The sequence below is a fragment of the Diceros bicornis genome, chromosome 3 (assembly GCF_020826845.1).
Source record: "Diceros bicornis minor isolate mBicDic1 chromosome 3, mDicBic1.mat.cur, whole genome shotgun sequence".
Lineage (NCBI taxonomy): Eukaryota > Metazoa > Chordata > Mammalia > Perissodactyla > Rhinocerotidae > Diceros > Diceros bicornis.
The window spans coordinates 78,928,402-78,955,664 of NC_080742.1; the positions used below are offsets into that span (position 1 = coordinate 78,928,402).

Here is a 27,263-nt window from a genome sequence, read left to right on the forward strand (position 1 = left end):
GCTTGTCGTTGGGTTCCCCGTAGTTAGGGACCTAGGAGGTGTTGGGTGCTTGTGGACCGCTGCTCTGGGCCGGGCACTCAAGCAGTTCAGAACCCACGCCTTGGGCGCTGCGCGGGACAGGAGCAGGCCCACAGCTGGCACCCTGATCCTCGCCGCACCTGAGGTCGAGTGGCCACTTCTGGGGTTGGGGAGCCGGTGGGTGGTCTAACGGGGTGGGTCTCAGGGGTCTGTGGCGTTAACTAGCTGGAGGAGGATTTCTGCGCAGGCCCTGGAGCTCAGGGTTGGGGGCCCTGTGAGGGAGCAGCAGGGTGCTGGCGGGGTCGACACCCCTGAAGGTGCCCCCCGGAGGAGCTGCTGTGAGGGAGGCACCCCATTCCTGCAGCAGCAGCAGGGCTAGGGGGAGGGGCAGCAGCTGTGGCGGGAGGGGCACTGCGGCGCGGTGGGCGGGCCAGGGGCGGGGCGCGGGTGGGCTCTAAAAGTCGGTGCCCACTCGCTCTGTGCCGCCGCGGCAACCAGCACGTCCCGCGCATCCCCGCGAGCGGCGTCTCCACTGCGGCAGCCGCCCTAGCGCAGTGCCGCAGCGCGAGCCCGGGTGGCCGCTCGCTGCTTGCCGCGGCCGGCGCTGCCCTCGCGGCTGTGGGCTGCGCCTCGCTGCCGGCCGGCTCTGCGCGGCTGTGGGCGCCACGGCGCGCCCTGTGCTCCGTACCGGTGTGCCGGACGGCATGGGATAAGACGCGGCCATGGTGCGCCGAGATCGCCTCCGCAGGTGGGTGTGCGCGGCAGGCGCGAGGGGGTGTGGCTGGCTGGGAGCCGTTGTCCCTGACCGGGGTGCGGGCTAGCGGATGGGGACTTGGTGTGTCCGAGCTGGCTGCCGGACTGCGACTGCCTCGGTGGAGGGAAAACCCCACCGGGGGCAGGGGGCGCGCGTTTTTGTCCTCTGAGCCTGCTCAGCCTACTTGGGAGGGAATGTCACTCCTGCACGAAAGCGGGATCTCCCTGATTTAGGATTTCTAGACCTTGGTATCACTCTGATGCGATTTAGGATTTTTAGACCCCGGCGTCGCCCTCGCGCGATTTAGGATTTTTAGACCCTGGCGTCGCCTTGATGCGATTTAGGATTTCTAGACCCTCGTGTCGCCCTGGCGCTATTTAGGATTTCTAGGCTCCAGCGTCGTCCTGGCGTGACTTAAGATTTCTAGACCCTGGTATCGCTCTGATGCGATTTAGGATTTTTAGATTCAGGCATCGCCCTCGCGCTGTTTAGGATTTTTAGACCCTGGTTTCACCTTGGTGTGATTTAGGACTTGAGCACCCGGATATCATCCTGGCACGGTTTAGGATTTGTAGACCTCTGCAAAGCCTTGGCGCGATTTAGATTTCGAGACCCCAGTATTGCTGTGGTGCGATTTAGGATTTCAAGACCTGGGTATTGCTGTGGCGCAATTTAGAATTTCGAGACCCCGGCATCGCCCTGCCGCGATTTAGAATTTCGAGACCCTGGTATTGCTGTGGTGCAATTTAAGATTTCAAGACCCGGTATTGCTGTGGCGCAATTGAGAATTTCGAGACCTTGGCATCGCCCTGCTGAATTTAGAATTTGGAGACCGTGGTATTGTCGTGGTGCGACTTAAGATTTCAAGACCTGGTATTGCTGTGGCGCAATTTAAAATTTCTAGACCCGGGCGTCGACCTGCCGCAATTTAGAATTTCGAGACCCTGGTGCCGTGGTGGGAGTTACCGCTTAGGTGTGACTAGAACTTGCATGGCCTTATCACCAATGAGTATGTATTTTTGAGATTTCAGTAACAAGAAGCCAAGTGAGAATGGACATGTGACCAAACTGTTATAATGTTACACATGAATTGTTTGCATTGGTTTACAAAGTAGTTCGTAGTCTCATGGGGATGCTGTAAAGCGGGCAGGTTTGGTGGTATTAAATGAGTGTATTTTTTCTATGTACAAGATGAAGAAATAAAGGCTCGGAAAGGTTGATAAATTTCCAGAAGGTTTGTGGAATTTATGCTCTTGACTCATGGCTCATCAAATAATGGAGATTTTGGTCAAAAAATGTTTAATCCATTTTTCCTACTGACTGCCAGATTGCTTCCCTACTAAAAATCCTAAAATGTCGTTAGGGCATTTTTTCTGAGGTAATTAAAACAGAAAACGGCTTCCTGAGGGATTGCCTCTTTGCGTTCTTGGAGTGAAAGAGAAGGAACCTGTGGAGGGTGGGGGTGTCCAGGAGCAGAGTGTGTGTTGTTCTCCTGCGCCCCCCCTGCCCCCCCGGGGCGCTCCTTCCGCTTGCTCCTCTAGTAGCCCCTCCCTGGCTCTCTGCTGAGTCATTGCAGATATTCGGCTGCTGGAAGCTGTGAATGAATGAGATGAGGAGCATGGGGATAAGGAGTGATGAAATGCGAAGGTGAAAATGTATGAGCTGAAGTATAGGACAGATAGCTCTGAGAAATGATAATCGAAACCTAATGCTTTTTGTCATCTCATCTTTCAAGGAGATATTGGGATATAGCTGGCTAGTATCGTGGGGTGAAAATTATGATATAATGATCATGTTCTGGACACTTTTTCGAATCATTTCTAATATTACCTTGAAAGGTAGAACCACATCACTGGGTCTGCTTTATGGACCGTTAGTTTGGAGGAAAAAAAGAAAAAAAAAAAAAAAAAAAAAAGACTGCCCTAGTGATGCCTAAAAAATAGGCAAAGGAGCTGAGATTCCTTAATAATGGATGTGGTTATTTTACCACTGTGGAACCCCAGGCTTATTTATTTATTTTAGAGTTTAAAAAAAATTATTTTGTGAGTTGGATTTGTTTGTGATGGGTAGGAATTGTGTTCAGATTACAGGTAGTATGTTGGGAGGGTGTGTGTACAGTCACAAAGCCATTTCCACCAGGGCTTTGACAATTAATTTCCCTTATTTATAGCTCTGTTTTCTTGAGGACTCTGATTTCAGTTTTGAAAGATATTTCCATTCTGGCTATTTTAAGATAACGCCCATTCTACTGACAATTCTTTCCCTGGTGACCATCAGCAATTGTAAGTTAGAAATGAGGGAACTGTTTCTAATTCCTGTTTAGCACTCCTTGTCATTGTGGATAAACTGACCTGGACCTTTGTAGTCCTGGGCATGGGAAGGTTGGGTGTGTGCAAACCAGTGCTTTCCTTCCAAAGAAAATTAATTCCCAGATGTTAGGTATGAGCTCTGTCTTATTATTATCATTTTTTGGAGGTGGCGGGGAGGGGGAGTCCTAAGAAATTAAATAATTGAGAGCTTCCTCAAGAGTCTGCTAAGAAAAGCAGAAATATAATCTGCTTCCCTGACCTCTCAAGAGATTAGATATTCAGGGTCATGACAGAGCTGCTTATGTTGGAATATACAGTGGACCTATCTTCTTAACTTTCACAAACTTTCACAGTTTCTCAACACAAATCCAGATAGGAGGGCCAAATGGGGCTTCACTGGGGTCAGAGGTCTAATAAATATTAAAAAATCAAGAGCAGGTTCCTGCCTAAGGACATGTGATGTTACTACATATATGTATATTTTAAACAGTTTAAAAACATTTTAGTTAACTAAAATTAGTTAAAAAATAAAACAGTTTACTTACTAGGTGGTAGAGCTTTTAGAGTAAATATGAAGGATTTTATTATTTTTTTCTTGGGAAGCCTTAATAAAAGCCCATGAAAACATGCACAATACTGAAGTAACCTTCCTTTTACTTTACATAAATCCTCTTCAGCAGGTCTTGGGAAGAGCACAAGGGGGAGGGGCTGAGGGGTTAAAGTGGGGAGAAGGAGACGGGGAAGATTACATATTAAAATAATATATTTTTTCCTTAAAATTAGAATGGTGAGCCAATATGATGATTGCCACAGCAGGCAGAGATGTGCTTACATTCTCCTTGGTAAACTTTCTGCCATGTTCACATGGAGGGCAAGGTAGTCACTGCATGGTACAGAAATTTCCCATCCGATCTTACCAGTTTGTGGCTTATAGAAGCGTGTATAGTATCACCTGACTGCTTACCTGGGTCTCTGATTTTCCGACAGGATGAGGGAGTGGTGGGTCCAGGTGGGGCTACTGGCTGTGCCCCTGCTTGCGGCCTACCTGCACATCCCGCCCCCCCAGCTTTCCCCTGCTCTTCACTCATGGAAGTCATCAGGCAAATTTTTCACCTACAAGGGACTGCGCATCTTCTACCAAGGTAAGAACAGGACTGTTGGAACACCCTGCCTCTACAGGTCCCGTAGGTACCACTGAGGTACTTATTTTGTGTCCATTGGTCTCTATTGCCCCTCAGTGATCCAGTAAAAACTCCTTTTTCTGTATAGTGTGCTTGAAGGAATAGACTAATTCTCCCTGTTAACTTGATAGCAGGGAAACTCAAAGAAAACTGCTGGGGGGGTGGGAGGGGAGGGTGGCTAGAATTGAGATTCTAATCTCTGTAGAACTGACTTCTTAGTATAATTTTTCTTTGTAGCCTGACTTGTACTGATAGATACCGGTTTTCTCTTTTGAGCACCCACAGTATCAGGTAATATAAACAGTATTCATAGATAATAGTTACCATTGGTTCTGTTCTCCCCCCTCAAATTCCTGATCTCTTTTTATTGTTTTCTATAAAGATTATTTGTGATATGCATAACTAAATGTGATTTGTCTTATACTTTTGTATAAATTAATTTGCTCATGATATTGTTATGACTGCTACTTATCAAGTAATTACCATATGCTAGGCATTGAATTATGTTTTCAGCCTTCGTTATTTCGTTTAATCTTTACAACAGTACTTGGAGAGAGGTGCCATTCATCTCATTTTATAGGTAAAGAAACTGGGAAACGCGATTGGAAAAGCTTTCTTTTGAGCGGAGGTCAAGAGCAATAACGAAAAATGTTTGTCATAAACCGTTTTTCATTATTGCTCCTGACCGCCTCTCATCTGCTATATTCAACTAAGTAAGTATATAATTTCTTTACATTGGTCATTTAGGTTGTTTCCAGTTTTTTAATGTTTTAAATAGTTAATGTTGAAGGGAAATCTGCATGTATGTGTTTATTTTTTCCTTATACTTGCAAAGTATACTAGTGTAAATGGAATGATTTTATTTGCATAGATTCTCAAGAATAAGACTCCTAGGCTAAAGTATATAAAATTTTTAATTGCTTGTAACTAATTTATTTTTGCAAACCTTACCAAATTCTCATGCCACTGGCAGTATATGAATGTGTCAGTTTTAATCTAATACTATTAATTAGCAAGGCGTTTTACTGTTTAAATGTTTGGCTGATTTAAAAGATGTTTATGCATTAAAAAATGTTCATCTCTATATCGACTAACCCTTTTTTATAGCTGTTAGAATTTTGCAGTAGTTTGAGGATTATGCTTTTGGCATTGGATTGAGTCTCCTCTGCGGGAAATAAAGGGGCTGGACAGGCAGCATACACTAAGGCGCTCACCAGGCTGAGGAAGGGTTGCTATATTTTAGAGAATTTTGTGAGGCCATTAATGATAAGACATGAAGAATTTGTGGTTTATATGTTGTGACTGTATACTTTTAACTATGAAAGTTTACTTTTTTACTGTGAAAAACAATTTGCATATTAATAAAGGGAGAAATGGGGAAATACTTTTTAAAAAAATCTAGGTGAAAGTAAGCAGACTGTCTTCAAGTATTTTCATCTAAAGTGTGCCATTTACAGTTTTTTAATATACAGATTAAAAGAAAATAAAGAATCAAATGTGTGTTTTTACCTAAAGCAATCATCTTGTATTTTAAAAGGAAATCTATTATTTTAATTTCATTACTTTCGGCAGGGTTTCTTGTCCTTTATACATGATTACTTAGATTTTAATATCTTCAAGGTTATTTTAGGAGCCGGCCTAACTTCCCTCTCTCCTTCTTCCTAGACTCTGTGGGTGTGGTTGGAAGTCCAGAGATAGTCGTGCTTTTACATGGCTTTCCAACATCCAGCTATGATTGGTACAAGGTAAGGAAATCAGACTTCTAAGTCCTACTATGTCTTTAAATGTCCAAAATCAAGGATTTTGCTGGCTTTTGCATATTTGAATTGCTTAATAAAATAGAATTAAATGTAGAACTGTTTCTCATTTACTGTAAGGGAGTAAAAAACTCTTTGGCAGTCTGGGAAGAATCACTGCCAAGTTAAAAATGCTAGCATTCCTCCCTCAATAGAGATTAATTACTAGGAATAAAGCACTCTCCAAGAGGCTGATCTGTGGGCCTGTGGTGGTTTCATGAGGTATTCCCTTTATTGAAGTCTGCCTGCTACGCTGAGGTGGGGATGAAACTCCCATGCTGCTGTAGGTTGCAGGAGAGGACGGGCAGGATCAGAAAGTCCAAATCATCTTTCTTTCTTATAGATTTGGGAAGGTCTGACCCTGAGGTTTCATCGAGTGATAGCCCTCGATTTCTTAGGCTTTGGCTTCAGTGACAAACCGGTAAGAAGTATCCAGACGGGACCAGAGTAGAGGGTGGAGGTAGGTGAGGACAGAGGGGTCAGGCTGGCAGACAGATCTCCACTCATGACTTTATCCTGTCTGTCTGGGCTTTCCTTTCTTTAGAGACCACATCACTACTCCATATTTGAGCAGGCCAGCATCGTGGAGGCTCTTCTGCGGCATCTGGGGCTCCAAAACCGCAGGATCAACCTTTTGTCTCATGATTATGGAGATACCGTTGCTCAAGAGCTGCTCTATAGGTCAGTGAACTCATAGACTTCTGTACTAGTCACAAGGTTCACTTGTTTAAGATGTTGGGAAAAGTAAATTGTTCCTGGATTCTTTCTAGCCCTTTTCCCTCTTGGGAGTTTTGTCTTCGGCCGCTGCATTGGTATAAGTCCGAGACTCAGATGTGTGTTTCCCTCCCCTCTTTCTAGGTTCAAGCAGAATCGTTCTGGTCGGCTTACCATCAAGAGTCTCTGTCTGTCAAATGGAGGTAATTGCCTTGGTGGTCAGTGAAAATTGAGGTGTAGCCTAGAAAGGCCATGGTTAGACATCACTGTGACATCTAAATGGTAATCTGATGGTACTGCAAACAGACACAATTTAACTAGATCTTGACCTTTTTTGTGCCATGAACTGGTTTGGTGGTCTGATGAGATTTATTGACCTTTTCTCAGAATAATGTTTTTAAATATAGGAAATAATAGGATTACAAAGGAAACTAATTTTATTGACATACAGTTAATAAAAAGCTGTGTTATAGTAATATGTGCTTCTTTTTAATGCATTACCTAGCAAGATCTATGTATCTAGAGCGAAAAATTTGAGATGCAGATGCAGTTATGCAGATATTTGAGATGAAGCCAGAGGTACTTCTAATACTACTGTGGTTTGTTTCAGAAACTCTTAATTGATGGCAGTGCCAAGTTTCAGTTAGAAATTAGTGAACTCCTGATTAGACCTTTGGAGATGTTTCTTTTTCTTTGCGTGCCATTGAGCCTGGCTTGTAAATCCATGGATATCCAAATGTCCCCTGAATACCTTAAGGGCAGATAGGGAGAGGAGTCTGTTTGTCCCTTTATTAGCAGTGCTCATGGCTTTCTCCCATTGACTCTGGAGGAAAATGGAAAAGGAAAAACTCTAGGTTTTTTTTTTTTTAAAGACCTACACTTCCTGAAACATCTCTGGTTTCTTTTGCTTCCCAAATCATTAATAACACTATGTGTTGTGAGGAATGGGAGGAAACGCTAAGGGGAGTCAGCCTAGTCATCAGCAGTATGGACGACCATGTATGTTATTTTCCCCATTTCTCTATCTTTACAATGGGGAAAGTAATCCTAGTCGGATATAATTTGACCTGTTAAACACAGAATTCCCTGGAGAATTAATTAGATGACACTTCTAAGTTTTTATTTGCCATTCTGTTTTTGGCAGTCAAGGCCCCACAGGTGATAGTGAATAGGGTCCACAGTCTCCAATAATGGGCCTATGTTTGGCCTAAAGTTGTTGGTAAATGACTTAAGTCTCTTCTCCTACAGGTATATTTCCTGAGACTCACCGTCCTCTCCTTCTCCAAAAGGTTGGCTACTCCACTGAATAGATTTGTAGTTTTTAAGATTTTTACTAAATAATGCTGGGACCTTGATAAGAGCCATACCTGGTATAATGGGCTGTAGTTAAAATCTTCACGAATTTACATTAATGAAGTTCGTTTTTACCTTATGCAAATAAAGCAGTGCAAGTGGTCCCTACATAAAGCCTAAAACTATTTCTGAGACTAAGAAATCAACAAATATTTGGAGAAATACAGCTATCTAAAAATTAGTGTCATCAGCTTGACGTTTGAACACATTGGGTTCCTAGTCTATAAAGTGGAAGATATCAATTAAAAGTCTTAAGGATCTAGTGAAATGTAGAAATCTTAAAGGGAATTAGAAATAAGTTTGTCTTCCATGAGAGAAGAATGTAGGTAGGCAAAACAAAAAACTAAAAGCTAATGACCAAACCTTTCAGTAGAAGGAGATTTCGCTCAAGTCCTTTTTTAGTTCCTGCTGTTAAACCTTTTGTCCTGGTTAGTTGTCTTCTTCTTCTGGATTCTTGATTTTTTACTTTTACTTATTTACCTCCAGCTTCTCAAAGATGGAGGTATGCTGTCCCCCATCCTCACACGATTGATGAACTTCTTTGTATTCTCGCGAGGGTAAGTCATTGTCAAAGACTGATTCCCTACAGCCTGGGAACAATATAGTGGAAAGTTGCTGCCATTAAAATTCTGGGCCAAATCCTAGGGTTTGATATTTTAAAGCAAAGGTGTTGGCCACTTGCCAGGGAAGTAGTAGAAGGAATTCATAAATCAGTTAAGGGTCAGACTACATGACCTCTGAGGTTCCAATCATATTTGACATTCTGAGTTCTTCTTACACTTGTCTTTTCTGCTGTTTTGGGCTTTTTTCAGTCTCACCCCAGTCTTTGGGCCATACACCCGACCCTCTGAGAGTGAACTGTGGGACATGTGGGCAGGGATACGCAACAATGACGGGAACTTAGTTATTGACAGGTAAGAAATAACCCTTTGCTTTGGTTTCTGGAGAGGCTTTTTTTGGAAAGTGGGGAAAGACGTAGGATTGCTTGTTCTCATTCCCTCTCACAAAAAGGTGGGTTATGACCTACGAGGCGAACCAAAAAATGTCATGCTCTGTACTTTCTAAGAAGAAAGAAGTCGAGAAGAGAGTGAGCCCTGAGCCTAAGCCATGTGGCACAAAAAGTTTGGATAAACAGCTGCCAATTCTAATGCTAATTCAGTTTGTAACTGACTGACTGACTTTGGCAAATCCTTCTTTGGACTTTTTGTTAATAATAAATACTTCAAAATGTCTAATCATAGTTGTGAAAGGCACTTAGTGTCTCTCTTAAAGTACTAGTCTCTTCCTTTTTCATATCTTTTCTGTAGCAACAGGGACTGAGAGGGGAGATTTCTCTGTCTTGAAGGAAGAATTCCCATACCTTGGTTCAAATGAGACTGTAGCTGCTTTCACAGAGGAACCTAGAGATGCCGATATCCATAACTGTGTCAGATAAGGCCCTGTCCTTTTGCCAACTGGGTCAGTGTAGCTTCCAGTGTTTTAACTGATGGCTTTGCTGGAAATTGTGAGGTAGGGGGAGCCATTCCTCCCTCCCACTCCAACCTCCATGGGATCCCTGAAGATTCATTTTAATATAAAAAATTGAAAAAAAAATCCTCCTTTAAAATTCTCTTTATACTTTCCAAAAAGTAAATACCATTTCTAAGAGGTAATATTTGAGGTTCATAACTCCTGGAGTTGCCAGGCAGAATAATCGGAATACATGAGTTTGTAATGTGGCTATGATCTTAACACTGTAGGAAGAGAAATTCTCCTCAGTTTTATCTGTGGTCAAATGAAATGCAGGGACTGAAGCTTTGTGCTCATGAACTTCTACACTTAGAATTTTAGAAGTAGATGTCAATGTAGAGATCATGTAGTTCAATCATCTTATTTTTTAAAGACAAAGAAATGGAGGTTGAAAGATGTGTGTTACACCTTTTAGTCACAGAGCTACTTAGAGGTGGAGCCACAATCGGAACTTAGACCCGGGCTTTAGTCACACAGAACCCAACCTAACTTCCTAGGTCTCATTCCCTGATCAATAAACACCAAGAAACATTGATTCTTACATCGATAGGTGGCATTGTCACTGCCATGGCGACATGGTGGTTAACTCTAGAGGATAACAGAAATGGGTAAATTAAGTAGGCCGTTCCCAGGAGTGCCAAATTGCTTCTGGATTGAGAAAACATATCTTGTGTTCCTTGTGGCTCATTTCAGGCCTCTGCATCCCTATAACAATCCAAGTTTCTGTTCTACTCCTGCTGACTTACCTCTCCTATAGTCTCTTACAGTACATCAATCAGCGGAAGAAGTTCAGAAGACGCTGGGTGGGAGCTCTTGCCTCTGTAACTATTCCCAGTGAGTATTTCTATATTACATCTTGATAGGAAAACTGAGGCACAGTGGGGTTAAAATAATTGCCAGATTTAGCAAATAAAAATACGAGACACCCAGCTAAATTTGAATTTCAGATAAACAACAAATACTCGTAGGATAAGTATGTGCTATGCAATATTTGGGACATACTTATACTAAAAAAAAAAAAAAAAATCACTGTATCTGAAATTCAAATTTAACTGGTCACGCTTTATGTAATCTGGCAGCCCTACTCCCAGCATCTGGAACACCAGTGACGTGTGTTATGGAATGAAGTAGATAAAACATTGAGATACTCTTGCAAAGGTAGTTGGTGTCACTGTCAGGAATGGAGTTAGACTGGTTTCTGTGCTGTGCGTCATCAGTGGCTGTCACATTAAATACTGAATTGCTGGGGCAGAAGGCTGTTTAGATTACTAATCAAGAGGCTATAGATAGTTTCTGCTCATTTGTCTCTTCATTCTTACAGGTTTAAAAAGAAAAAAGTCGGTGCAGTGTCTCACACATGGTAGTTAGTGCTCAAGAAATTATTGGTTGATTTCAAATGTCAAGGGTCAATTATAACTGAAGAGAGAGACTTATAGAATGATAGTGTTGGGGCTGGCCCAGTGGCGCAAGCAGTTAAGTGTGCGCATTCTGCTGCGGCAGCCTGGGGTTCGCCGGTTTGGATCCTGGGCGCGCACCAATGCACTGCTTGTCAAGCCATGCTGTGGCAGCGTCCCATATAAAGTGGAGGAAGATGGGCATGGATGTTAGCTCAGGGCCAGTCTTCCTCAGCAAAAAAAAAAAAAAAAAAGAATGATAATATCCTGGATTTATAGAAAGAGAATGTTGAAAGTGGGGCTCTTCCTTTTGGTCCAGGGCACAGAAGAAGGGGCTGAATGGCTATAAGTATATAGGAGAATATGTCCCAAATGGACTAAGTTTTAGACTTATTCCCAGAAGTTTCTTAGAACCTACTTATTGATAGAAGCTAGGTTTCTATCACAAAGAAAAATTCATTTAAAGAAAATATTTTTTTGGAGGGATAACTTTAGGGTGGGGGTAGGAGAAGAGATGTGAGGGCTGTTAGTAATTCATTTCTCTTCTCTTTCTTAGTTCATTTTATCTATGGGCCTTTGGATCCCGTGAATCCCTATCCGGAGTTTTTGGAGCTGTACAGGTGAGTCCTCAGGGGCCTCTGTTTTGTCAGTTCCTCATCCTGACAGTGGTGAACAGGATTGTCTGCTCAGGCTTGTTGTTCTAGCCACTGTTTCTGACCTCATTGGCTGTTCATCCAGGAAACATACAACAAAAGGATGAGTTGGGGGATCTTATTCTCACATAAATGTAAAGATCAAGAAATTCAGTTATACATTCTCTTGATTTATTCAGCCTGTTTTCATGTCACGGCTACTGCATATTCCTAGGTGTACAGGTAAGAAAAAGCTGTCATGTGAACCAGGGAATGGAAGTGGGTGAAGTTTATAAGAAATGTTTGCTTTAGTGTGATTCTAAAGCCAACTTATTGACCTCAGCTGAGCAGACTGCAAGGCGAGATTAAGAGCTCACTGTGGAAAAGTGCCTTCTCATTGGTTATTTTCACTAAGTACTTACTCAGAAGGTGTCGGAATATGAAATCTTGACTTTGTCACATAAGAATGTTCCATACCTTCATATGGCCTAGTAGAAACACCTAGTAGTAGATAGCTTGCATTTAATTTTAAACAAAATACCCTCTCGCATCTCCTTCCAGGGTTAAGGAAGGTCTTTTGTTATCTTTACTTGGACAGTGAGTTTCTGAGTGGCCACTTGTTTGATGCCTCATGCTTCTCTAAGGAGCTGGAAGTTATCCTGCTTTGACATGTGTTGCGAAAGTGTTATATTTTCTAGTTGTTGTCTGTTGGATTATGAACATTTAAAAACTAGTCTGTATACATCATAAATGGAACTGGCAAGTTTATCTGCCTAAGATAATTCCAAAGTAGAAGGTAAATAAGCTCTTTGTTGGTTCCTTCCTGTGTTATGTCCACAGGGGCATTTACTGGGGCTGCCCACTGGCTTACATCCCTCTCCCTCCCTCCCGCCTCAAGTTCACCTACATGCTGTTCTCTTCCACTAGGAAAACGCTGCCGCGGTCCACAGTGTCGATTCTGGATGACCACATTAGCCACTATCCACAGCTAGAGGATCCCATGGGCTTCTTGAATGCATATATGGGCTTCATCAACTCCTTCTGAGCTGGAAAGAGTAGCTTCCCTGTATTACCTCCCCTACTCCCTTATCTGTTGTGTATTCCACTTAGGAAGCAATGCCCAAAAGAGGTCCTGGCCACCAAACACTATTCTCACAGAAGTCCACCTGACTCACACTGGTGAACAGTATATAGTAAAAAGCCAGCAGAGGCTCTAAGGGTGACCTGATAGTCCACCTTCCGTTCCTCTGACATCTGACCAAGTGTATGGACTTGCCTTTGTCTTTGTGTTATTAGGAAATTCTGATGAGCACAGTTACTCACTGATGCAGAAAGACAAACAGACAGACATTCTTTTGCATAAAAGTCTTAACATTTCTATGGACTTTTCTGAAATATTTAGAAATGCTAATTTCTAGCCCAACCCCAATTGGAATCATATAACAAAGAATGAGGATATGGTGCCTCCTTACTTCTCCTTTGGATGGCTTTAAGGGCACATGCTTTTTTTACGTTCTCTAAGCAATAGATGTTTTGTTAAAATAGGCTTTGGTTTAAATAATGCAGTATTCTAAATATACTTTGACTATGATTTAGCTACATGAATTATATATATTTTATAAGCAGACTAAACCAGCACACACTTATTCTGGCAGAGTAGTGAACCTTCTTAAACATCAATTCTTTAATTTCTGAATAAATTGGACTAAATCCAGACTATTTACAGAATTTCCTAAAATCACAGGACATTAAGGACCAACAGCAATCTGTGCCAGAGTTTCACTGTTATTAGCTGGAAAGACTAATTCAAACAGCAAATAACAGTCCGGCTCTTCATACCTCAGTGCTTAGAAGCATGTCCCTCCTGAGCTAAAGTGGAGGGGAGGGGATCGTTGTACAGTCCAAGTGACCATGCCGAATGTACACTGATTCCTTTTATGATGATTGCTTAACTTCTCGTTGGTTGTCCCAGAGAGGCTTCCTTATATAGCTCAGCAATTCCTGTGCTTTACAGACAGGAAAGTTCCAGAAACTTTTAAGAACAAATTCTGAAAGGCCTATGAGCAAATGGTGCTGAATACTTTTTTTTTAAACCACAGTTTCATTGTTTTAGTCAAAACAGGATTAAGTGATTATTTTCAATTCTTTTTTTTTATTAGCAACTTCAAGTATAACTGAAACTGGAATAAGTGTTTATTTTCTATTAATAAAAATGAATTTTGACAAAAGTGGACTCTGGCTTCCCCTCCCCCACCACCCCTCTGGGATAAGAGCTTTCCAGCATTGCCAGGAGCTTTCAGACACATTAAATTAAAGAATATAATGACGTTAAGCAGCTGGGGTATAGGATAGTATTTGATTTTCAAGATCACCCAAAGCTGTACTATCAGACCAAAGTTGACCAAGTGTAATAAAAAAAAAACGGAAAAAAAAAGACATGCACAAAGACAGACATTTGCTTGATCTGCTGGCTCAGGGCCAAACAGTGAATTTGCTTCTCCAAAATCATTAACGTTTATGATTCTGGGCAATTCATGCCACTAGCCTAAAAGCCCACTGACAGTGAAGTATACATCAATTTCATCTTGCCAGTAAAAATTTATCCAACAGAAGCCAAGATAACATCTACAGGTGTTGCCTCTTTGCTTCTGACAGTCACCTGCATGGTTACTCCATCTGCTAAGGCCAGCCTGGACCTCACCAATAAATCATAGCCACCTCTGTATACACCTGAGAGAAAAAAGGGAGGAGAACCATATTAAGAACTCAAAAAAAGCTCTGAATAATGAAATTTATCATGCTCTGCCTGCATTTCCTTTCTATTAGTTTAGTTTAGCTTTTCTATAGATCTGTGTTTATGGTGGGAATTGAATCCTACATAGAAAATCTAAATAATCTTTTATATTCCCATAATACCAGGTACATAGAAGGTATTCAATAATACTGATTTGGAGTGCTCAAAGTGGGGGGCATGGTGGCATTGGTATCTGCAAGAGAGATTTAAGTAAGTGTTTTAGGCCAAATGTACATCTTAAAAGAACAACCTCAGACAAACATGCAAATTAATTAAACATCTAAAACAAATTATTCATTTTGATGGGGCTTCAAATTGTAACTCATATAATGGGATAATGGGGCAAGAGCAGGGCATGAGGTGTCCACGCACATCCCTTGCTATTAAACTTTGCAACAAAATAAAGGGGAAATCTGATGGAGGTTTCTTACCTGCCAGATAGAGGGAATGGGAATTCTTGTTCTCCGGTACTTTGTCTGACCTCTCACATGGCTGCATGCCCAGAAATGAGATGATGTTGTTGACAGCTTCTGTGTTGAGAAGATTGATGCAACAGTATCAGTAAAGGTCACAATGGGATCTGCCTCTGCTCTAGTATGTGCTGGGAGCTGGGGGGTGAAAGGGGTTGGTAGTGTGTGGAGGGAAGCTACTGGACCAGAAACTGGTTGCCTCAGTTAGATGATACAGACAGGGTCCTGGCCTTTTAAGTGAAATAGTTTATGAAGTATTTAAAGAAAAATGAGTTCTTTTGGAATAACAAATATGCCTATTAGGTTTTATACTGCTGTCAGGTAATATTCTGATAGCAAAATTATTCTCACCTTCAAGAGTTTTGGTAGAACTGAGGGCAAAGGTCTCCTCTTTCTCAAAGGTATCTCCCACCTCTTCCCAGGCAGCAGCAAAGTTAGGCTTCAGGACCTTCTGAATGTGGTCAGACACAATCACTTCAAGATCTTCCAGCTAGTGGAGAACAAGGAAACAGGAGTCAGTAAATGAAAGTCCCCTCACTACAGAACAAAGATGGAAGGGACTAATTAATATGGTTTTATCATTCTGTGTCATATCTTTTGAGGGAGCCTAGGAAAAATGTCACTGCCAAACTAGTTTAAGTTCTGTAATCTGGATAAATCTAATGATGTAGGCATTAGCAAAGGAAAGCAAGAAAATAGGACATCTGGCAAGAGCCATATTCAGATCAACATCTGCAGCCCTGGGATACAAAGCAGTCATGTCACACCTAACCACCGAGTTCAGACCATGCAGTGCCTTCTGACCTTAGTCTCCACTAACAGGTTGATATTTTTAAAACTTTTCCCTGCATTCTGTGAAGGCTTTTCAGTCCATGATGTGGCTACTTTATAAGCAAACTAAAAGCTGCTGAACAAAAAACAAACCCCCCCAATACTTTAAATAAAACTGATCTCAATGAAAATCATGTAATTATTTTCATCTCTTAATTATTCCTATTATTAATAGACATAAAAAAGAGTGAGTTTGTTTTAATCAATTATGAAGTTATAAATCTCATTTCTCTTTGGCATGACACACTCCCACTACAGAGGAGGATTAGTCCAGGTCCTCCTCAGTGGTAATATGTTTGAGAAGAATAAAACCCCATAAGTTTGTGTCAGATGTTCCTAGAAAAATGTTCTCTCTGGGCAGAAGTCCCTCAGTGGTGCAAGGGTGTCAAAGTGGGTCTCTGTGCAGGTGAGACTCACCACGTACTCATCATCATACCCCTCTTCAGCTGGAACCCCAGTGTCAGGGTCACAGTCCCGGACAGTAAACTTCATGGTGCAGCTAAAGGTGCCTGCAACTGGAGGAGAAAGTAGGCAAGCCTGTGTTAGTGGGTAATGCAAGCACCACGTTTCCATCAGTAACTTAGGAAGCAGCACCTGCACTTGGCACTGTGTTCTATACTACAAAGTGCAACACGCAGACTGTTTTCTAGGGTAGTGGTTCTCAAAAGCAGCCTGTAGGCTGGTCAAAAAGGTAGTTTCACAAAGTATGAGTTTAAAATCTATCCCCTGCTTTGGGTTGGAATAGTATTGGGATAAAGAAAGCAGCAGGGGAGATGCTTTTGGGGGCTTTTTGCCATGACTGTCAAAAGGGTCTACATGTTGAAAGATGTAAGAACCACTACCTTAGGAGCTGAAAAAGCATAAAATACCCGTGGTAAAAAGCACACAGATCATTAAATTAACACCGACCAAGTACATCAGAGTATCAATATTATCTTCAGATTGTGGACAGACAGTAGTGGGTCCACAGATCACCAGAATGAACTAGCTTTATGTCAACTTTCAACCTGCAGTGAGTGGGTCAGTAATGAAGTTCTAGTATTGGTAAAGTGACTGTCTTAAAATGGAAAAGCAAGTGGGTGCTTAGATGTTTTGAGATGACTGGTAGAAGTAATAAGAAATGGAAGTAAGGGGCTCATTTTTGGAAAGTGAAGTCTTCTATAAAGAAGATAGGATTTTCCAAACTGAAGGAGGGGATTTATTAAGCATGGATGAAGAAAAGGCAGTTAGAGTCTAATCCATGGTCTGGAAAAGGCTTATAGGTACAAAAAATATTGGAAACTGAGGACTTAGAAAGTTATTTGGGAGGTGGGCAAGGACAGGAAAAAACACACTCAGATGTAAGGACCATCTGTGACAGGTTAGGTAGTAATACTTTCATCTGCTTTAAACTCCCTCCATCCAAACATGTAGTAAATTATATTAGTACATGTTGACATTACATGTAAAGGTATAAACTAATGTGCTAGATCCTTAGATAAAAAGATGACTGAGACATGACCTCTTTCTCCAAGAGCTGGTTAGGAGTTAAATAAGACTGGATGTGTGTGTGTGTGATCTACCTGTATACCTATGACATTACAACTCAATGCTGTAGGTTCTTTAATGTAAGTTTTAATAGAGGGCTGTGTGGGAGTGCAGGATTAACAGCCTGGGAAAATCTTTAAAAATTTGAAAGGATGTAACAGTTTAATTGGATCTCAAAAGATGTGAAAGAGCTTTGGGAAGTAGAGGAAAGTATATGAGCAAAAGGAAAGAGGCCAGAAAGGCTATGGGGTAGTTGAAAACAGTAAGCGATTTGCTAATGCACAGGTACTGAGAAGAGAATTTGTGTAGGAATGAAATTGAAGTACCATGTATTTCAAATGAAAGAGACTAGATATTTTCTAGCAGCCTCTGGTGAGCCAAGGCTGTCAAGAGACTGAAATGTTAAAGATAATTAAAGCCAGTGATGGGAATCCTATGAAGACTAGGTCTGAATTCAGAGAGCAAATAAATTTAATAGAGTATGTTAAAAATAGATGATGGTAGTGGGGTGACCCATATAGGAAAGAGTATACCTATCAAGACTACAGAATCTATTCAGTGCATTAGGGGTTGATGAAAGAATGATCATGGTTAAATTAAGCTAGGGTTTTCTGCTGGAGGAAGGAGGAAGAAGAAAGAAAAAAGTATAAGTTAACACAAACCCAGAAGGGGTCAGTTGAGGTATTTAAAAAAAAAATAACCCAAAAGGAGAGATAAGGGATTATAGTAGGGACAAAGGTCATGGATCAAATAAGAATGGAGAGACAGGATAGACATTAAGAAATAGAAGATTATATGAACCCCAGTTTGGTTCTGATTAAGCAGGGATGCTACAGGCAAATGAGGAAGAGGAGTAAGGAGAGTCAGGAACAATGGTAGATCACAGACTAGGGCAAACTGGTTGCATTTTATGTATAAGTAAAGACAGAAGACACTTATTTACATATAAGTAAGTGATACAGAGAAACGGATTAAGGAAGCAAATAGCAATGGTATTAGTAGAGACAAGGTTCCTGAAACTTCTGTGGCAAATTTTTAATTAAATAGTTTGGTTGATACAATAAGAGGTTACAGGGAATCTAAGGTGAACTCCAGTAAAAACCATTGGCAGCAATCCATCAGTGTTGCTAGAGAGGATGACTAACATTGGGTGATGAGGAGAGGAGGTGAGAGGGGGCCTTTCCACGGAACAATACTGAATCCATTGCCATAATGAACAGATGAGAGCTTCATGAACAAAGTGAGGCAGATAACCAAAGGGAATAAGAGAAGAATGTCTGTTCTCAGAAATAAGGCTTGTCTTGTGAGGACTGACTGAAAATGAGAGAGAACACACAAAATTAGAGAAAAGATCGATGTTGGAAGCTAAGTAAGGAGAGAGACGTGTGAATTCGGCTGGGGTAGAGAACATGCAGCATGGCTAATGGCAGAGAGGGAAATTTGGTGGGGCGTTGCTAGGTCTCAACTGCTGGAGGGGAGACTGACTAAGAAACAGGGTTATAAGGAGATTCCAGAAAGCTTTGTTGTAATAATAATTAAAGAAAAGGGTGTAGTCAATGGGGCAAAAATTAGAAAGGGTGTAAAAGGGAGGGATCTGAAACAGGCTAACTGCAGCAGTCCATGCAGGTCTGGACTGAACTGAGAAGGAATGGATGCAGTAGAGCATGGAGGGAATCAAGGAAGATGAAAGCGAGTTGAGCAGTGAGTGCCCAAAATGAGGAGTCTACACCAGGAAAGAGCGTTGAATCCATGGGAATGCTGGACATATGGCAGGAGGGATGCTGAAGATATGGTTTGTCTCTAGGACAAACATTAGGAGAAAAGGAGGAAGGCTACAGAAATGCAACACTGAGGTTGCCCTCAGATGAAAAGGAGTCACTAAGGAATGACAGACATCAACTGAAAGGATAAGACATCATTCTTGGGCCAAAAGTCATGATGTAACAAGAAAGAAAAGAAAGACTGGAGGCAAAGAAGAGGAAGTACTATATAATGGAGGGCCTACAAGGCAGAGCACGTGTGGAATAAAGATCCAGAATGGGGAATCCTGTCAGAGCTCAAAACAGTCTAATTGGTTACATTTGGGGTATAAGACCATATTGCAATGAGAAGTACAAAGAAAGTGTGGGGAGCAAGGACTCGAGTAGGAGGCAGTAGTAGATTATCCCTTGAAGCACCAATTTGGAGCGAAATTGTTAATTAAAGGACTTGGGTGATAAGAAAGTTTATTTATAAGGAAGCTGATTAAGATGAATACTGATAAAAAGCTATTGCTGGCAACTTTAGAGATACTAGGCTTGACTTAGTAGAGGGTGTGAATAGGTGGTTTGTCCAGAGAATAGAATTATTGTATTAGATGGGGGAAGACGATGAGGGAAGTACATCTGAAGAGAAGTTTCTGCATTCATTCGTCCTGAAGAGAGATGGTAAGGTGAAAGGATGACGGCTAGTTAAGACATGGTACGTTATTGCTTAGTGTGCCTGAAAGTTGGCTGCTCTTAGAGGTTACCTTGCCATGTGAGGACCGGCTAAAAGTGACAGACATTTCCTAGGGAGACTTGTATGAAAATATCACGGAGGAGGAGAGAGAGGAGAAGATGGAGTCTAGAAGCTAAGAATGCAGACGACAGAGGATTTAAGCTGGGGTGCAGAAAATAAGGTGTGAGTAGGGAAGGGCATTAAAGAGGGCCAAATGAGGAACACTGGAAAATGGCAGAGTTGCATATTAAGTAGAGAGATGTGAGTTAAGCTAGATTACAACCAAAGGAGAGAGAATGTGAAGAGTAAGTGGGTAAATAAGAATTGGTGTTATGAGGTAGTGCCCTCTGGGAATCTTATTTGAAGCAAGTGTGACCAAGAGAGTAAAAAGTTAAAGAGTCTAAATGGGATGGATCTGAGCCATGGCAGTGGCAGGAATCCTATGAAGGTCTGGATTGAACTGAGAGTGCAACTGTATTTACCACAGTATAGAGAAAACAAGGAAGATGAAAGAAAAGACTACTGAATCCATGAGAAATGATACAAAGATGGTAGTGAACTGTGTAGGTAACATGGCTGTTTCTCTAGGGTCAATCCAGGAAAAGAGTGGAAGAGCCTGCTGAAGAGATGGAGTTATTTGAAGATTGGCAGGTATTGACAGGAGGGATATGGCACCATACTTGTACCAAAGATCACGATCAAATAAGAAAGGAGAGAGTGGAAACTACGTAAAGGGAGTACTATATGAAGAGTAGTTGAGAGTAGTTGGAGTGGCGTGGGTGGAGAGGGTGAGGAATAGAGTTTCCCAGAATGGGAAATCCTATAAGATCTTATAATGGGTCTATTTGGTCAAATGTTGGGCCTTTTTGCCATACTTTGAAAAGCAGTATATATAATGGGAGAAGAACAGGGCCTGAAAAGTAATGGGAAATTTTGGTGGGAAGTTTTAATTAGGATTAGAAGGAGATGGATTAAGGTGAACTCTGATGGAAAGCCAGAGCAGCAACCTTAAAGGCAGCAGGATAAATCTCTTGAGTAGTTTGTCTACAGTATGGATGACTAATACTGGGAGATGAGTGGCCAGAGATCATGTTGGGAACCCAACTCAAGAGTAAAACTTCGTTTGTTATTTCCGTGTACAGATGGTAGATGAGATTATACTATATGTAGTTGAGATGAGGGAGGGCAAACCACCAAAGGGAGATACAAATGAATATCATGCAAGTACAACATTAAAGTTAATCTTAGAATTTACTCCATCATGTGAAGATTTTCTGAAAGTGAGAAACAGCTACTGGGGAGAGGACCTGGCTAAGGAGAGCTGTTCAGGAGGAGACCAAGGCCATTTGAATGAAATGTAGATGGTAGCCTAATGAAGAAGGGAGGCTGGAGATAAGTTAGTGTATTCTTTAGGGCAAGATAGATAATAAGACAAAAAGGAATAGGAGAGCAACATTACAGTTGCCCCAGATTAAAAGGTCATTTGAAGAATGGCAGGTATTGACTGGAGGGAGAAGGCCCCATACTTGAGCCAAAAGGCACGAAAGAGGAAGGTTAAAGCCAAGAGGTGCATCGTATAGAGAGAGATTCTGAGTAGGTAGCATGGTGATATGAAAAACCACAAGCAACATAAAGATTCCCAGAATGGGGAATCCTGTCAGATATGAGAATGGGCCTAACTGGTCAAATATTAGCCAGATTTCAGTGAATAGTACATATAATAGGAGATTTAAAAAGGCCTGAAAAGGAACGGTAGACTCACTCGTGATGCCTTGGGGGGACATTTTTAATTAAAGGGCTTGGTCGAGGGGAAAGTTTAGAGCAGTGCTTCATAAAATGTGTTCTATCGGCATTACCTAGGAATTAGTCAGAAATATAAATTCTCCGGCCAGCCTGGTGGCACAAGCGGTTGGGTGCATGTGCTCTGCTGCAGTGGCCCGGGGTGCGACGGTTCAGATCCTGGGCGCGCACCGACGCACCACTTGTCAAGCCATGCTGTGGCGGCGTCCCATGTAAAGTGGAGGAAGATGGGCATGGATGTTAGCCCAGGGCCAGTCTTCTTCAGCAAAAAAAGAGGAGGATTGGCAGATGTTAGTTCAGGGCCCATCTTCCTCACAAAAAAAAAAAAAGAAATATAAATTCTTGAGCCCCACCAGACCCAATGAATCAGAAACCTGGGGTGGGCCCAGCAGTTTGTGTTAACAAGCTGCAGTTTCAGAACCACTGCTTTAGACGAAGGCAGATTAAGAGTAATTCTGATAAAAAGGTCTTTGCTAGCAACCTGTCATATTAGGATTAGCTGAAAATCAAGAGAAGCAACTGAGGAGACTTGTACGAGAGGAGAGTAGATAAGGAGAGACTGGAGGCTAAAAAGGAAAGGAGCATATGAATTAGGCTGGGGTGGGGACTTGCAGGATGGTAACATGGCCGAAGGGTAAGGGCGTTAAGGAGTGCTAGAGTGAGGAAGACTGGACAGGGGAGGGTGGAAACCTGGGTAGAGTGAGTTTCTGTTAATCCAGATCACACCATTCAGAGAGAGGAAGGAGGGAATGTAGCTAAGTAAGAAGTGAGGTTATAAGAGGGAACTGTTCGGGAAGCTTCGTGGAAGAGGGAGGGTAGAGAGAGGCTATGTGGGATGGACCTATAATTCAGTTTGGAAAGTCTGAACAGTGAACTGAACAGTGCGTGCTGAATATGAGGTGTTTATCCAGAAGAGACCACTGAATTTATGGGAATGATATGTACAAAGTCTCTAAATGAAGGAGGGTTGCTGAATATAAGATAGAGTTTTTATAACGCAAAATAAAAAGGAGTAAAATAGCAAAGTTAAATTTGCTGCCAGATGAGAAGGTATTACTTAATATTGATGTAGAAATTGTCACTGATACTATACTTGGGCCAAAGGTCATGATGGAAAAGGAAGAAGACAGGTTAGAAGCTATCTAAGGGAAAGGCTTGTCTAAAGAGTAGAAAATTGGTTTTGAGATGTGAGAGTGGGGTTCAGGAGTGGAGGAAACCTCAGAAAGAATGTGCATTCATCACTATGAAAGGTTAACATATATGGGGAAATCTCCAAAGGGGAATTGGAAAGAATGTCCTATGAAAAGAACGTTAAAGATATACTCAGAAATTAAGGAAACGTATTAGGATTTGCAGAAAGTGAGAGAAGCAACTGAGGAGACTTGTATGAAAACTAGCAAAGAAGGAGAGAGGAAAAGATGGAGGCTGGAAGCTAATTAAGGAGAGGGGATGTGTGAATTAGGCTAGGGTGCAGAACATGCAGTGTAGAAAAATAACAAATATGGAAGGGCATTTAAAGAGGGCTAAATGAGAACATTAGGAAATGGGAGCTAGAAATTTGTCAGAGGTCTGTATTAACAAGGAGAGAGAGGGAGGTAAAAATGTAGCAAAGTAAGAACTGGAGTATGAGTTTTTGCTGACCAGGATGCTTTGTTGGAAAAATACTGGAAGTAATGGGTGTGGTCAATATGGTGAAAGGTCAGAAGTAGTCTAAGTGGGATGGACATAAAAGGCAGGCCAGTGGCAAGAATCATATAGAAGTTTATGCTGAACTGAGAGTACAAACGAATGCAGTAAGGAACGCAGGACACAAGGGGAGATGGCAGTGGGTGGAGCAGTGAGTGCCCAACACGAGGGGAATATCTTGAAGAGATAACTGAATCTGTAAGAATGATGTGTATGTAGGTGGTAGCTGACAGAAGGAGGGACACAGAAGATAAGGCAGCATGTTTCTCTAGGGCAAAATAAGGAACAAGGAGGAAAGGAATAGAAGAGCAAAGGGAAGGTTCCTGCAGATGTGAAGGGATGATTTTAAGAATGGCAGATATTGACTGGTGGGTTATGGCACCATACTTAGACCAAGGTTATGATGGAAGAAGAAGGAAGAGAGAGTCTGATGGCTGAGAGAAGGACCATTGTATGAATTAGAGAAGAGTTAAAAGTAAATGGAGAGGCAACAATGCAGAGCAGGTGTATAACCAAGAGACCTAGAATGGAGATCTTGAAATGGGCCTAGGTGGTCAGATTGTTTGGGAAGGCCCAATGGTAATGAGTGGTGTATCTAAGAGAGTTTCAAGGACTTGGATAGGAAGCGGAATTAGAGAGCAGACTAGCCCTTAATGCTATGGGTAGAAATTTTTAATTAAAAACTTGGTTAATAGGAAAGTTTAAGGGAGTTTTATTAAGATGAATTTTCCTAAAAAGACATTGCTAGCAACCTTAAAATACATCAGGATTGACCAATTAGAGAGCCCGGGTAAATGGTTTGTCTATAGAGAAGATTATTTGCATTTCTTGAGGAGTGGTTGGGAATCATGAGGGAAGTAAACTTCAGGAGAAGAATACTGTGTCCATTGCCGTGATATATGGTATAAAAGCATAGAGCATAAAAGAATAAGAAAGAAGAGGAAGGTTTTAATCTGAGTAATGGGAGGATTGCATGAATTAGAGGAGGGATCTCAGTAGTCAGAGTGGCAAAAAGGCAAATAAGTTGTGGATTAAAAAGGCAAATAAGTTGTGGATTAAAGACACCCAGAATGTAGAAATCTGTCAGATCTCAGAAGGGGTCTAACTGGTTTCAGTGTTTGGTGTTGAAGGTTACAGTGAGTGGGAATATATGATGAGAGAAGTAAACGCCTGCATATGAATAGGAGTCAGAAAGTAAACCAGCTCTTGAAGTCTTGATGGGAAAAAATTTTTTTAAAATATAATTTCTATATATATATTTAAAACTCCTAAAGATAGCATTACATACTACTTATGGATATATAAACATTTTTTAAAATTATAAAAGTATGTATGAGGATAAGTATCAAATTACGTAGTGATTTTACTCTTAAGGGAGAGGTTAATGATTCTGGAGTGGTACAGAGGAAGACTCAATTATATGTGCAGTATTTTATTTCTTGAAAAAAAATCTCAATCAAATACCACATAAAGTTAAGATATGAATTGGGGTAGTATGTGTACGAATTTTGGGGAGATGGAAAATTTTAATTAAAGGGCTTAGTTAAGAAAGGTTAGGGTGGAAGATTAGGATGAATCAGGTGAATCTTGATAAAAAGCCATTGATAGCAACCTGAAAGACACTCATTTGACCAACTAGAGAGTGTGGGTGGGTGGTTTATCTGGTCAGAGGATGATGTATTTAGTAAGATGTATTTAATAAGAAGTGGGTGGGTATCATTAAGGAAGTATACCTCAAGATTACATCTCAAGAGAAGAATAATGTATCCATCACTATTATAGAGAGAGAAGCTGAAAATATTATAGATGTTAATATATATGACAGCAAATAATTAAAGGAAATCAGGAAGAACTTGTTCAAGTATGATGTTCAAGTCTGCTCAGAAATTAAAGTATTATGTTAGAACTGGCTGTGAGAAAAACTATTGAGACATGTATTTAAAAAAAGAGAAGGAAAAGGTAGAGAAAAATTGGGCCTGAAATCTAAGTAAGGAAAGGGAGTATAGGATCTAGCTGCGGTGCAGAGCATGTAGTTTTACAAAATGTTAAACAAGAAGGGCATTAAAGAGGGCCAGGGTGAGGAACACTGAGAAATATCAGAATTGAAAGTTCAGTGAAGGGTTGTATGTTAAGCCAGATGTCAATCAGTGGAGGAAAGAGAGAAGTGAGAACGTGGCTAAACAAGAATTGGAGTGTGACGTGTTGCTGTCCAGAAAGCTTTGTTGGAGAAAGATTTGAAGCCATCAGTGTAGTCAGTAGAATGGGAGGTTAGAGAGACATGAAATGTGATGGACTTAAAATGGGCCAGAGCAGGAATCCCAGGAAAGTCCAGACTGAATGGCTGGTAGAAAAAGACTCAGTAAAGAGTGTAGGAAATAAGGAAGACGTAAGAAGATTGAATTGTGAGTGCTGAATATCAAAAGTACACATATCTAGAAGAGATGATTAGATTCACTGAAATGATATAGCAGAAAGAAGAAGGAATGTTGGAGGAAATGTAGGGAGTTTGCAGCAAAAGGAGAATAGGAATAGAAGAGCAATGTTCAAGTTGCTTACAGATGGAATGTTATTTCAATAGTCACAGATATTGATGGGAGAAATGGCTATTGCTGCATACTTAGGCCAAAGGTCATGACAGAATGGCAAGTAAATAAAGGGGCATTGCATGAATTAGAGAGCAGTTTCGAATAGATGTAATTGCAACAAGACACATCAGGTGTGAATGAAAGTAATCAGAGCTGTCAGATTGCAGAACCGTGTATAAAATGGGAGAGGATCCTGGGCCTGCAAGAGAATAGGAGTTGGGCAGGCTGGCTCTTGAAGTCTTAGTGGGAAATTTATGACCGAAGTGATTGCTTGGTAGGAAAGGTTAGAAGGAGATGGATTAAGATAAATCCTGATAAGAAGCCATTGGTGGAAACCTTAAAACATCACCATTGACCTTTAAGAAGGTGTGGATTAGATACTTTTTCTGTAGAACAAATGAATGCTATTGGTTGAGGAGTGGTTGAGGATCATAACGAGGTAAACCTCAAGAGAATAATTCTGCATTCATCGATATATTATAGAGTCAGTGGGTGAAAGATATGTAAAATGTTTAAGATCTGGCAGGGCAAATATTCAAAAGGAGTATGGAAGACCTGCCTGTTAGTGTGATGTTAAATTTGCCAAGAAGTTAAGGAATCATACTAGGACTGGCTGAAAGTGTGAGAGAAGAAACTGAAAAGACTGGTATGAAAAAAAGAGGAAAGGGGAAAGGAGAGTGTATGCTGGCTGGAAAGGGGATGTATGAATCGGGCTGGGTTTGGAATATGCAAGATGCAAAATGGCAAATATTACTGAGACCAGAATGAGGAAGGCAGGTATCATCAGCTATCTACTCATTTTATCAAAATACTTGTTAACATGAAAAGTTTTTATCCATATATCTCCATGTGTTTGGGAAACTTGGTACAGTGAGTTAGCATTCTTGTGCTAGCAAAAACTTTTAGTTTCAAACAAGTCTGTTTGGGATGGTATGTGTTTGCTGTGGTCATACTTCTGCCGATAGGTCATACTTCTACCTATGCTCAAGGTTTTTCAAAGTGTTGTGCATTATAACCATCACCTTCCCCACAATATGTATGGAACAACTCAAGCAATTCTCCAATCGGTAAGTAAATGTTTCTAAAAATTTTCTTATATATATATATATATTTCATTTAAAAAAATGTATATGTATTTGTTATATTTATCTTGAAAACTTTTCATTATTCCTTGCAGTGTAAAAGGAGAATGCAATTACAGTCTTATAGTATGGGATCATTTTGTACTACATACAAACATGTACACTAATGAGTGAATTATATGTTAAATAATTATGTAGTTGTCCTTTAAAATGGTTTATATTATAAGAAATACTTAAAAGTTTTTATAATAGTATTTTTGTAATGGTTGAGAAAATATGTTGGGTTTTTTAAAGGGAGATGGTCGAGGGCTTTTTCAAATTTAAGATATTGCAATATAAGCATTTACTAA

At 41.0% G+C, this 27,263-nt stretch overlaps 2 protein-coding genes across 2 annotated transcripts in view; one reads left to right on the forward strand and one right to left on the reverse strand.

The window, feature by feature from the left end:
- The first annotated feature begins 537 nt into the window (after nucleotides 1-537).
- MEST (mesoderm specific transcript) lies at nucleotides 538-13,888 on the forward strand. The gene is made up of 12 exons (XM_058530137.1): nucleotides 538-766; nucleotides 4,069-4,223; nucleotides 5,928-6,007; nucleotides 6,402-6,479; nucleotides 6,603-6,739; nucleotides 6,917-6,975; nucleotides 8,021-8,061; nucleotides 8,612-8,682; nucleotides 8,938-9,039; nucleotides 10,392-10,468; nucleotides 11,585-11,648; nucleotides 12,588-13,888. The coding sequence occupies exons 1-12, from the start codon at nucleotides 741-743 to the stop codon at nucleotides 12,703-12,705; spliced, it is 1,008 nt and encodes a 335-aa protein (XP_058386120.1). The 5' UTR covers nucleotides 538-740; the 3' UTR covers nucleotides 12,706-13,888.
- A 13-nt stretch (nucleotides 13,889-13,901) lies between these two features.
- Nucleotides 13,902-27,263, reverse strand: part of COPG2 (COPI coat complex subunit gamma 2) — a 150,715-nt gene continuing 137,353 nt past the window's right edge. Inside the window, exons 21-24 of the mRNA XM_058530084.1 lie at nucleotides 16,173-16,270; nucleotides 15,276-15,414; nucleotides 14,886-14,984; nucleotides 13,902-14,390 (exon numbers count right to left, since the gene is read on the reverse strand). Coding sequence (XP_058386067.1) covers nucleotides 14,260-14,390; nucleotides 14,886-14,984; nucleotides 15,276-15,414; nucleotides 16,173-16,270 — 467 coding nt within the window. The 3' untranslated portion in view covers nucleotides 13,902-14,259. The remainder of the gene's footprint in view (nucleotides 14,391-14,885; nucleotides 14,985-15,275; nucleotides 15,415-16,172; nucleotides 16,271-27,263) is intronic.

Excerpts from the sequence above, each read along its gene's own strand:
- MEST (XM_058530137.1), top strand. The coding sequence starts at position 741 with ATGGTGCGCCGAGATCGCCTCCGCAG. Across the intron at positions 8,062-8,611 it reads GTCCTCTCCTTCTCCAAAAG|CTTCTCAAAGATGGAGGTAT; the intron begins GTTGGCTACTCC and ends ATTTACCTCCAG. Across the intron at positions 9,040-10,391 it reads GGGAACTTAGTTATTGACAG|TCTCTTACAGTACATCAATC; the intron begins GTAAGAAATAAC and ends CCTCTCCTATAG.